At 44.8% G+C, this 13344-nt stretch overlaps 1 protein-coding gene across 1 annotated transcript in view; it reads left to right on the top strand.

Moving 5' to 3' along the window:
• The window catches only part of LOC120928424 (zinc finger protein 850-like), a 152818-nt gene extending 145329 nt beyond the window's left edge, over window positions 1-7489 (top strand). Inside the window, exon 3 of the mRNA XM_040339520.1 lies at window positions 5510-7489. Within this exon, the coding sequence (XP_040195454.1) occupies window positions 5510-6568 (1059 nt within the window). The 3' untranslated portion in view covers window positions 6569-7489. The remainder of the gene's footprint in view (window positions 1-5509) is intronic.
• The last annotated feature ends 5855 nt before the right edge of the window (window positions 7490-13344 follow it).

The raw sequence follows: 13344 nt of genomic DNA, 5'->3' as shown, positions 1-13344 counted from the left end.
GTGTGTATGATGAGATGTTTGGGTGTGTGTATGATGATATGTTTGGGGGGGTGTATGGGGAGATGTTTGGGGGTGTGTATGGGGAGATGTTTGGGGGTGTGTATGGGGAGATGTTTGGGGGTGTGTATGATGAGATGTTTGGGGGGTGTATGATGAGATGTTTGGGGGTGTGTATGATGAGATGTTTGGGGGTGTGTATGATGAGATGTTTGGGGGTGTGTGTATGATGAAATGTTTGGGGGGGGTGTGTATGATGAAATATTTGGGGGTGTGTGTATGATGAGATGTTTGGGGGTGTGTATGATGAGATGTTTGGGGGTGTGTATGATGAGATGTTTGGGTGTGTGTATGATGAGATGTTTGGGGGTGTGTGTATGATGAAATGTTTGGGGGGGGTGTGTATGATGAGATGTTTGGGGGTGTGTATAATGAGATGTTTGGGGGTGTGTATGATGAGGTGTTTGGGTGTGTGTATGGGGAGATGTTTGGGGGTGTGTATGATGAGATGTTTGGGGGTGTGTATGATGAGATGTTTGGGGGTGTGTGTATGATGAGTTGTTTGGGGGGGTGTGTATGATGAAATATTTGGGGGTGTGTGTATGATGAGATGTTTGGGTGTGTGTATGATGAGATGTTTGGGGGTGTGTGTATGATGAGGTGTTTGGGGGTGTGTGTATGATGAGATGTTTGGGGGTGTGTGTATGATGAGATGTTTGGGGGTGTGTATGATGAGGTGTTTGGGGGTGTGTATGATGAGATGTTTGGGTGTGTGTATGATGAGATGTTTGGTGGTGTGTGTATGATGAGGTGTTTGGGGGTGTGTATGATGAAATGTTTGGGTGTGTGTGTATGATGAGATGTTTGGGGGTGTGTGTATGATGAGATGTTTGGGGGTGTGTGTATGATGAGATGTTTGGGGGGGTGTGTATGATGAAATATTTGGGGGTGTGTGTATGATGAGGTGTTTGGGGGTGTGTGTATGATGAGATGTTTGGGTGTGTGTATGATGAGATGTTTGGGGGTGTGTATAGGGAGATGTTTGGGGGTGTGTGTATGATGAGATGTTTGGGGGTGTGTGTATGATGAGATGTTTGGGGGTGTGTATGGGGAGATGTTTGGGGGGGTGTGTATGATGAAATATTTGGGGGTGTGTATGATGAGATGTTTGGGGGTGTGTATGATGAGGTGTTTGGGGGTGTATATGTTGAGATGTTTGGGTGTGTGTATGATGAGATGTTTGGGGGTGTGTGTATGATGAAATGTTTGGGGGGGGTGTGTATGATGAGATGTTTGGGGGTGTGTATAATGAGATGTTTGGGGGTGTGTATGATGAGGTGTTTGGGGGTGTGTATGATGAGATGTTTGGGGGTGTGTATGATGAGATGTTTGGGGGTGTGTATGATGAGATGTTTGGGGGTGTGTATGATGAGATGTTTGGGGGTGTGTGTATGATGAGATGTTTGGGGGTGTGTATGATGAGATGTTTGGGGTGTGTGTATGATGAGATGTTTGGGGGTGTGTGTATGATGAGATGTTTGGGGGTGTGTATGATGAGATGTTTGGGGTGTGTGTATGATGAGATGTTTGGGGGTGTGTGTATGATGAGATGTTTGGGGGTGTGTATGGGGAGGTGTTTGGGGGGGTGTATGATGAGATGTTTGGGGGTGTGTATGATGAGATGTTTGGGGGTGTGTATGATGAGATGTTTGGGGGTGTGTGTATGATGAGGTGTTTGGGGGTGTGTATGGGGAGATGTTTGGGGGTGTGTATGATGAGATGTTTGGGTGTGTGTATGATGAGATGTTTGGGGGTGTGTATGATGAGATGTTTGGGGGTGTGTATGATGAGATGTTTGGGGGTGTGTGTATGATGAGTTGTTTGGGGGGGTGTGTATGATGAAATATTTGGGGGTGTGTGTATGATGAGATGTTTGGGTGTGTGTATGATGAGATGTTTGGGGGTGTGTGTATGATGAGGTGTTTGGGGGTGTGTGTATGATGAGATGTTTGGGGGTGTGTGTATGATGAGATGTTTGGGGGTGTGTATGATGAGGTGTTTGGGGGTGTGTATGATGAGATGTTTGGGTGTGTGTATGATGAGATGTTTGGTGGTGTGTGTATGATGAGGTGTTTGGGGGTGTGTATGATGAAATGTTTGGGTGTGTGTGTATGATGAGATGTTTGGGGGTGTGTGTATGATGAGATGTTTGGGGGTGTGTGTATGATGAGATGTTTGGGGGTGTGTGTATGATGAAATATTTGGGGGTGTGTGTATGATGAGATGTTTGGGGGTGTGTATGATGAGATGTTTGGGTGTGTGTATGATGAGATGTTTGGGGGTGTGTATGATGAGATGTTTGGGGGTGTGTATGGGGAGATGTTGTGGGGTGTGTATGATGAGATGTTTGGGGGTGTGTATGGGGAGATGTTGTGGGGTGTGTATGATGAGATGTTTGGGGGTGTGTATGATGAGATGTTTGGGGGTGTGTATGATGAGATGTTTGGGGGGGTGTATGATGAGATGTTTGGGGGTGTGTATGATGAGATGTTTGGGGGTGTGTATGATGAGATGTTTGGGGGTGTGTATGATGAGATGTTTGGGGGTGTGTATGGGGAGATGCACTGTACATTTACTCTTACATTGTGGGCCGGCTGCCCAGAATCGCATCCATCACATTCTCCAGTAGGGGGCGTGTGCGCCTGTAAGCCCAGCTGTGCTGTGATTCGTTAATGCACATGCTGATCACTGGGTCCAGGCCAGTGATTGACCGCCAGCAATCGGCTCTGATCTTTCCTGAACAAAGCTCTGTGAATGTAAACAACACCGAGGTGTTCAGTGACAGGGGATCTATGGTAAGTAGGGAATGAAAACAACTAGATCCCCAGTAAAAGCTGCACACAGTACACATAAACACTTGTTAGGCACATATTTAACCCCTTGATCAGCCAAGATGTCAACCCCTTCCTACACACTGTCATTAGTACGGTGACAGTGCATATTATTAGCACTAATCACTGTATTAGTGTCACTGGTGATGTCAGTGGCAGTTAGTTCCCCCCAGTGTCAGTTAGTGCCAGATTGCTCCCCACCCCGCTATAAGTCAGTGATCACTGCCATTACTAGTATAAAAAAATACTAATAACATTTCCAATATACATCCTATAGTTTTTATAGACAGTGGGCCAGATTCTCGTAGATACGCCGCCGGCGTAGTGTAAGCCATTTACACTACGCCACCGCAACTCACTGGAGCAAGTGCCGTATTCCTCAAGCACTTGCTCCGTAATTTGCGGCGGCCTAGTGTAAATGGCCTGGCATATGGGCACGGAATTCAAAGGGGGCGGCTTGTATTTAAATTAAGCGCGCCCCCGCGCCGATTGAACTGCGCATGCGCCGGGCTGAAAAATAGCCCAGTGCGCATGCTCCAGCTCACGACGGAAAACGTCAATGACGCTCACGTAAAGTCGTATTCAAGAACGACTTAGTAAAACGACGTAACGGAAAAAAATGACGCGGACCCGACGCCATACTTAACATGGCATACGGCGGACTGGCATAAGGTTACCCCTCATATAGCAGGGGTAACCTTACGCTTACGGAAACGACGTAAACGACGACAACGCGGCGCAAATTCATTCGGGAATCGGCGTATCAGGCTCATTTGCATAGTCAAATGAGACCTGAATGTAAACGCCACCTAGCGGTCAGCGCTGTATTGCATTTAGGATCCGACGGTGTAAGTGACTTACACCAGTCGGATCCTAGCCTAAATCCGGCGTATCTTGTTTTGCGAATACAAAACAATGATACGCCGGCGGGAATTTCGAATTACGCCGGTGTATCTGTAGATACACCGGCGTAGCTCTTTTGAGAATCTGGCCCAGTATAACTTTTACACAGACCAATCAATACACACCATTTTGGATTTTTTTTTACCAAAGAAATGTAGCAGAAGACATTTTGTCCAAAATTAATGAAGAGATTTTATTTTTATAGGACATGTTTTATAGCAGAAAGTAAAAAAAAAAAAATTGTCTGTCTTATTTTTTGTTTATATAATAAAAAAACTCAGATGTTGACAAATACCCCTAAAAGAAAGCTCTACTTGTGTTAAAAAATGATATAAACTTTGTTTGGATACAGAGTTGCATAAACACGCAATTGTCAGTAAAAGTAGTGCAGTGTCACATAGCCAAAATGGCCTGGTAACGAAGGGGTAAAACTTTCCGGTGGTTAATTAAAAAGAATATATATAATGCTGTACATATTCTTTCTATAAATACAATGGCCCGGATTCACAAAGCACTTACGCTGACATACCTACAGATACGCCGCGTAAGTGTAAATATGCGCCGTCGTATCTATGCGCCGGACTCTGAAAACAAGATACGCCTGAAAATAGGCTTCATCCGACCGACATAACTTGCCTACGCTGGCGTATAGTGGGCGCATATTTACGATGGACGTAGGTGGCGCTCACATTGATTTCCTATTCAAATATGGAAATGAGGGAGATGCGGCGATTCACGAATGTACTTGCGCCCGGCGCATAATGTACGTACGTCCGGCGTAAAGTTATTCCCTATAGATGAGGCACAACCCATGCAAAGGTATGGACCAGGGAACACAAGCCTTTGTATCTTATGTCGTTTACGTTGTACGTGAACATGACTAGGCGTAGGTTACGTTAACGTCGTAGGCAATGATCCGTCGTATCTTTGGGACGTGATTCTGAGCATGCGCACTGGGTTGCATCCACGGGACGGTGCATGCGCCGTTTATTATATGTATCTGTCTGAGACTCAACCCATCATTTGCATGGGGTCACGCCTCATTAGCATGGCTCACGCCCACTTCCACTTACGACGAATTACGCCTAAGAAACCCAGCACAGATTTGGCAGCACTGGCTTTGTGAATCCAGTGCTTGCCTCTCTGCGCTATGTCGGTGTAGCGTAAAGAAGATACACTACGGTGGCATAAATATGCACCGATGTATGTGAATCCGGGCCATTATATTTAACAATGAACATTAAAAATAGAAAGCCCTTTATATAAAATCCTGATTTCTTTTTTTTCTGTACAGGTGGATTGAGGAACCAAGTTTTCTATCATGTTGGACTTCATCAATACAACAAAGTCACATGGGAAGTGAAGCCATATGGGTGTCTGAAGTGACTGAAAGTCTTTATCACAATTCACTGGAGGATTCACACAGGACACAAGACAAATCCGTGTTCTAAATGTTGTTCTGAATCCTCTTCAACATCGATCCCGCCTCAGAGGACAACACGAGAGAAGCCATTTCAGTGTTCTAGAAGTTACAATGACTTTACAGTAAAGTCCAACCCATGTATACATAAGGGGAGTCATTTCAAGCTACCTTATGTTTGGAATGTGACAAGAGTTTAACATTGGAGGCAAAACATATCGGACACAAGAAGGTTCACGCTGGAAAGAAGTTATATCAGTGCTGTGAATGTGACAAAGCTTTCAATATAGCAAGAAACCTTATCAACCACCAGATGATGCATACTGGAAAGAAGCCATATCAGTGTCCTGAATGTGATAAAGCTTTTACAGTGAAGGGAAAATTTATCACACACCAGATGGTTCACACTGGAGAGAAGCCATATCAGTGTTCTGAATGTGTCAAAGCCTTTTTAACCAAGGATGCACTTATCCAACACCTGAGAATTCATACTGGAGAGAAGCCATATCAGTGTTCTGAATGTAAAAAAGCCTTTACACAGAAGTCACATCTTATCAGACACCAGAGGATTCACTCTGGAGACACATCATATCAGTGTTCTGAATGTGTTACAGTTTTTTTAACCAAAAGAGAGCTTATCATACACCAGAGGGTTCACACTGGAGAGAAGCCATATCTGTGTTCTGAATGTGACAAAGCTTTTACAAAGAGGGCACACCTTATCAGACACCAGAGGATTCACACTGGAGAGAAGCCATATTGGTGTTCTGAATGTGACAAAGCTTTTACAAATAGAGATTACCTTATCAGACACCAGAGGATTCACACTGGAGAGAAGCCATATAAATGTTCTGAATGTGACAATGTTTTTAATCAGAAAGCTAACCTTAACAGTCACCAGAAGATTCACACTGGAGACAAGCCAAATCAGTGTTCTGAATGTGGAAAAACTTTTACAACCAAGAGAGAGCTTATCCTACACCAGATGATTCATACTGGAGAGAAGCCATTTCAGTGTCCTGAATGTGATAAAGCTTTTACAGTGAAGGGAAAATGTATCACACACCAGATGGTTCATACTGAATTGAAGCCATTTCAGTGTCCTGAATGTGATAAAGCTTTTACAGTGAAGGGAAAATTAATCACACACCAGATGGTTCATACTGAATTGAAGCCATTTCAGTGTGCTGAATGTGAAAAAGCTTTTAAAACCAAGAGCAATCTTATCTCACACCAGAGGGTCCACACGGGAGAGAAGCCATATCAATGTTCTGAATGTGAAAAAGCTTTTACACATAAGCCAAGTCTTAGCAGTCACCAGAGGGTTCACATTGGAGAAAAGCCATTAATGCTCTGAATGTGACAAAGCTTTTACAGCTAATGCCGGACTAATGTATCACCAAAGGATTCAGCTTCAGAGAGGTAACTCTGGAAGAAGGAGGAATATTAAAGAAGTTGTAGGTGTCCCATTAGTTTCACATTCACCAATGTCATCCCACAAGATAGGGAAGAAGTGAAAAAATAAAATGCTACCTAAAAAAAACTAAAATCTGTGAGCAGACTGAAATGTGATGATCATATTCTTTGAGTTTATTTCTTATCTCAAACACACATCTAGAAGGCTTGTGAATATTTTAACTTTTGACTATTTTTTTGATAGGCACCAATGATTGAACTATTTTCCTCATGATTTTCACGTTGGCCTTTTTTTAATGGAGCTTTGACTGAACATGTAATGCATTCTTATCATTCACTAAGTGAGCTGTGTTCCCAAGTGTTTTCTTCATTGCCAGATCCTGAGCTAATGCATTAGCAACACTGCCCCGGTACCAGAGACTAGTGGTCAAGTGGCATATTGCCTCACTGGGAGATTCCATTCCAGATTCTTCTGACTGTTGATACATCATCAGCCAGGCTTGAGGACTCCAGCTAAGCCCAACTTGTCCACACCTCCCATTGCAAGTTCTGCCTCCTCTCCCATGATCAATGCCTTCTTTCCATCTTTCATCTCCTCTCATGGATGGCAGCTTTGCAGGCAGGTCTGTAGCCGGGACACTGGCCAGGGAGAAGTCTCTTTTCAGTGAAAAAGTAATTTCCTATGTTGATGTAGGCCTTCCAACACTGAGTTACTGCTGTTTATGGGATGCACTCAACAGGATCACTTAAGTTCAGCTGGCTACTTGTGTTGCATTTGGTTCTGCTGAAAGTCTCAGGCCCCATACACACGAGAGGATTTATCCGCGGATACGGTCCACCGGACCGTTTCCGCGGATAAATACTCTGAGGATTTTGATCCGATGGAGTGTACTCACCATCGGATCGAAATCCGCTCCGACATCCCATCGCGGCGACGTGCGCGACGCTGTCATATAAGGAATTCCACGCATGCGTTGAATCATTACGACAGACCAGCGGATCAATCCGTTGGGATGGATTCCAGCGGATAGATTTGTTAGCATGTCTACAAATTTGTATCCGCTGGAAATCCATCCCAGGGGACAAAAATCCGCGGAAACAGATCCGCTGGATCGTACACACCAGGGGATCTATCCGCTGGAGCCAGTCCGCGGATCAATTCCAGCGGATGGATCCTCTTGTGTGTATGGGGCCTCAGGGATTCCATCAGGAGAAGATTGGATGTGCTTGTTATCTTTTTTCTCTGTCCAACTTTTGTATTCCTCATCTCCATAGACTATTCACACAGAACAACTGCAAGAGATCCGAGCTCACCAAGTGCTAAGTATGTGGTCATATTCCAAAACATTCTTCTGGGACACTTATATTCCACCTATTGGGGTTCTCTTTAATGATCCTGAATGGACAGATCTCTTTTTGGGGTAAAGTTTTCAAAGCAAACTTATTGTCTCTGGAAACATTAGGACATTGGCACTACCATGGGCAAAATCAATAATTACATAAATGGTGCAATCTGTCGTTAGCATAGAAGTTTTTGTTTTTCCGAGTCTCCTCTTGTAACAGTTTTATTACCTGTTGATCCTCCCAGCAGATCTGTTTAACCTACTTCCTGTAGAAGGCCAAGCTATTTGGTAAAAATGTCAGTTGGAGAGGTTAAGAAACACCATTTAACACGGATTGGGGTGCGTACAACTGTCAGTTCTTATTCATATGGTGGTTTAACCACTTCCATACCGGGCACATATACCCCCCTCCTGCCCAGGTGAAATTTCAGCTTCCGGCACTGCGTCGCTTTAACTGACAATTGCGCAGTCATGCGACGTGGCTCCCAAACGAAATTGACGCCCTTTTTTTCCCCACAAATAGAGCTTTCTTTTGGTGGTATTTGATCACCTCTGCGGTTTTTATTTTTTGCGCTATAAAACAAAAAAAGCAACAATTTTGAAAAAAAAATTCAATATTTTTTACTTGTTGCTATAATAAATAGCCACATTTTTTTTTACAATTTTTTTTTTCTCAGTTTAGGTCGATACGTATTCTTCTACATATTTTTGGTAAAAAAAAAATCGCAATAAGCGCTTACAAAATATGGGACAGAATTATTATTATTATTATTATTATTATTATTATTATTATTTATTTTTTACTAGTAATGGCGGCGATCTGCGATTTTTTTATTGGGACTGCGACATTATGGCGGACACATCGGACACTTTTGACACATTTTTGGCGCCATTCACATTTATACTGCGATCAGTGCTATAAAAATGCACTAATTACTGTATAAATGTGACTGGCATTGAAGGGGTTAACACTAGGGGGTGAGGAAGGGGTTAAATGTGTAGCCTGGGTGTGTTCTAACTGTGGGGGGAGGGGGGTGACTGGGGGAGGTAACCGATCTTTGTCCCTATGTACAAGAGACACAGATCCGTCTCCTCTCTCCCCTGACAGGACGTGGAGCTTTGTGTTTACACCCAGAGCTCCACATCCCTGCTCTGTCATTACCGATCGCGGGTACCTGGCGGACATCGCGACCGCCAGGCACGCGCATCGGCATCTCAGGGACGCACCGGGCGTGCGCGCCGCCGGCGCACTTGCGCGCCCCCCAGTGGCCGGAGGAATCCAGGACGTCAATTGACGTCCTGTTGGATTTCCATAGCCACTGTGAAGCCGTCATTTTACATGACGCGGTATTCAAGGGGTTAAACCTTAAAAACCTGTTGCTGTAACGGCTTTAGAAGCGTTATCTGAAGTTGGACTTTACTTGTTGTGTGTCTTACTTATAATCTATCTAATGCCCTGTACACACGATCGGATATCTGATGGAATCTAATCCGATGGATTTTTTCCTCGGATATCCGATGAAGCTGACTTTCCTCAGTCTTGCCTACACACCATCAATCAAAAATCCCACCGTGTCCAACGCGGTGACGTAAAACACTACGACGTGCTGAGAAAAATGAAGTTCAATGCTTCCGAGCATGCGTCGACTTGATTCTGAGCATGCATGGATTTTTGACCGATGGAGTTGCACTCAGACGATCATTTTTTCTATCGTTTTTTTTATCCATAGAAATTTTTTAAAACATGTTCTATTTTTTTTCACCGATGGGAAACAAACCGGTGGGGCCCACACACGATCAGTTTGTCTCATGAAAGCGGTCCATCGGTCCATTTTCATCAGACAAACCGATCGTGTGTACAGGGCTTAAGACTTCCCTGTACAGGGTGATAACACTGCTGTGTAATGTGACTGCAGAATGATGAGGGTTGTCATCCTGTTACAGAAGGTGGGAAATAACAGATCTACAGACAGGATAACAGGCGATAAAACGATGTTGCGGAGGGAACTCTGGGAAGGATAATGACAGATTACATTACACATTCAGTTATCAGACTTCCTGCTGTTGGTCTTATGTTTGGATTGTCTTCTGATATTTACTGTCCTGCTGTAAAAGGTGTAAATGATCGGCCACATGTTTCCTGTAGTAGCAGGGACTACAGACTCATATTAGGAATATTAGGATGGGTACCTACCCAAGGGGGTCACCTTTCTGGATTTGGGGAAACATTTCACATGGTTTTATAAATTCCATTAATTACACCGACAAGGGGAGTCTCACTTACCTCACCAACAATAGGAGAGCCAATCACAGGCCAGTAACATTTCATGGTTTCTCAATGTTATTGCAGAATGTTTAATCCCCATTGGTCCGATGGATTCCTAGTCCTTCCAGATAACATTTCCTTTTTGTGTGGAAGGAGCCCCCTAAATTGTCTTCCCTTCAATCCCACCCATAGCTGTACTTTAGGTTATGTTGCCCCTCCCATATCTGTAAGGGAAAGCCTCAATTTCTCCCAATACTCCCCTGGCCTTCCAGTGAGAAGAAACATTTTCTCTGGAGTGGATATGTTTTATGCAGTGAGCCCTTCATAGACGGGATGGGGATCTAAGTCATCTAAGAGAAGTAAGATGAACCCGTGTACTGGAGTCATGGATCAGATAACCAATGAGACCATTGATGGTAGAGCAGAGCTGACAGCAGAAGTGTCTCCATCACCTAAGGTGGTGTCACAGAACTGCATGGCTGATGACTATGGCCGCGTACAAATGATCGGTCATAACCGATGAAAACGGAGTGAAGGACCGTTTCATCGGTTGATCGATGAAGCTGACTGATGGTCTGATGTGCCTACACACCATCGGTTAAAAAAAAAATCGTGTCAGAACGCGGTAACGTAAAACACATGACATGCTGAAAAAAAGTGTTCAATGCTTCCAAGCATGCGTCGACTTGATTCTGAGCATGTGCGGCCTTTTGACCGATGCTTTTGCATACTAACAATCGGTTTTGACCCATCAGTTAGGCGTCCATCGGTCAAATTTTAAAGCAAGTTCTCTTTTTTTTGACCGAAGGATAACTGACTGATAGGGCCCACACACAATCGGTTTGGACCAATGAAACGGTCCTTCAGTCCGTTTTCACCGGTTTTGACTGATCGTGTGTACGTGGCATAACTGTCGGACGATCAAGGTGGAGTCTACAAACTGGTGTCACATAGAGAGTGTTGTCCATTTATATTATATCATGAGGATCTCAGAAGGAGATATCTACACAAGGTAAAGGAGTGCCAACCGGCACCTGGGTGGGAGGAAGTGGGGTCCATTTTCTTGGAGGGGTTGAGTTGGAACTCGGTTGAGTAATATGGTGGGTTTGCTTATTAAGCCATTAGTTGTTACTATAGTTTTCATAATAATTGTATACATGGCTGTGTTTTTTTTTTCACTGACAGAGTTTTGATTGATTTTGTCTTTTTTATGATCATGAATGATGTCCCTAGAGTCGTTCCTCTCACTCTGGTGTGTGCAGTGATATGTAAATTGTGTGGTGTGATTGTTGTTTTCCTACATAACCGCATCTGAAGCCGACATTTGCATTATGTGCATGTATGCCGGAACTGGGATATCAAAACGTGTTTTGTGTGTTTTCTACTTACAATGGCCCGGATTCACAAAGCACTTACGCCGACGTGTCTACAGATACGCCGCGTAAGTGTAAATATGCGCCGTCGTATCTGTGCGCCATGCCCACAGAACTAGATACACCTGAAAATAGGCTTCATCCGACCAATGTAACTTTCCTACGCTGGCGTATCTTGGACGCATTTTTACACTGGCCGCAAGTGGCGCTTCCCTTGATTTCCTTTTCATTCACATATGCTAATGAGGGAGATATGTCGATTCACGAACGAACATGCGCCTGGCGCATAATATACGTGGTTTACGTAAGTCGTACGCCCGGCGTAAAGTTATTCCCTATATATGAGGCGCAACTCATGCAAACGTATGGACCAGGGAACACAGCCGTCATATTTTGCGTCGTTTACGTAGTACATGTTTAGGGCTGGGCGTAGGTTACTTTCACATCATAGGCAGTGATCCGTCGTATCTTAGGGAGTAGTTTTGATGTGATTCTGAGCATGCGCACTGGGTTGCGTCCACGGGACGGCGCATGCGCCGTTCGTTTTAAGTACTTCTATGCTGCCTGGCCCATCATTTGCATGGGGTCATGCCTCATTAGCATGGCTCACGCCCACTTTCACAAGGACTTTTACGAGGAGTTACGCCGAGGGAACCCAGCGCAGATTTGGCAGCACTGGCTTTGTGAATCCAGTGCTTGCCTCTCTGCGCTACGCCGGCATAAATATGCGCCGATGTATGTGAATCCGGGCCAATGTGTTACTTTCATTTTTAAACTTTATTTCACTTAATTGTATTTCTATCATTCAGTATAAGGGGTTGATGGCCTTCCTGTGATAAACTATTTCTTGACACAGGTCCCCTTTAAAGAGACATCAGAGGTTTATTAGATCCTTAATGTCACCTCTGGACCCAAAAAAAAGATGGTCACGCAAAGATCTTGCTTGATCAGCTCCTTCTCTGGCCACAGGAACCGGGGAATGACAGCTCTGAGCCCAGAAATGACATAATCTCACACCTTCCATGTTCATTCACTGAAGAGGAGATCAGAGATCTGATGTTTGCTGATCTCCTTCTCTCACCACTGACACCCACCATGTCTGTCCTGGGCTTGCTGGAGGTGAAGCTGTGCCCAGTATACAAGGGGGGAGGGGGAGTACCTTCAATGTGGCTGAATCACTTCCACCAGAAAGCTGACAGTTGGTGTAACAAATGTAGACAGTCCCCCTGGTACTATAGCAGAGATGGCATTCCTATGGCACGCGAGCCACAGCTGGCATGCCAAGCCCTCTCTGTGGGCACGCAGCATGCTGCCAGGATAGCAGAGGGAATCCCCAGCAAAGCAGTCACTTGCACTGGCGGTGCAGGCACGGAGGATCCATAGTGTGAGTGTGATCGGGCAGTGGGGCGGCATATTGAGTAAAGCCCTCCCTGCATGCACTGAGGGCAGCCCAGTGGAAAGGACACAGAGTGTCTGCTGTAAGGAGAGCGTGATGCCTCTGGATACGGAGGAGGAAAATAATGACTCCTCCCTTCCTGGACTTGGAGACTGGCTTCCTGTGCAGGGTCTCGGGCGCTGAAGCATGGCAATGTGGAGGAGGACTTTGGGCTGTACATACACAGGTAGGACAGTGCTATGGGGGAAAGGGGGGCAGATGACACTGCTGTGAATGTGGGGGGATGTGAAGGGGCAAAGGACACTGCTTTGGGAAGGGCCTTAACCCTCCCCTGATCCC

Source organism: Rana temporaria, chromosome 2, assembly GCF_905171775.1.
Source record: "Rana temporaria chromosome 2, aRanTem1.1, whole genome shotgun sequence".
NCBI lineage: Eukaryota > Metazoa > Chordata > Amphibia > Anura > Ranidae > Rana > Rana temporaria.
Note: the sequence above shows the minus strand (reverse complement) of the source record. Positions and strands in the feature narration are given on the sequence as shown.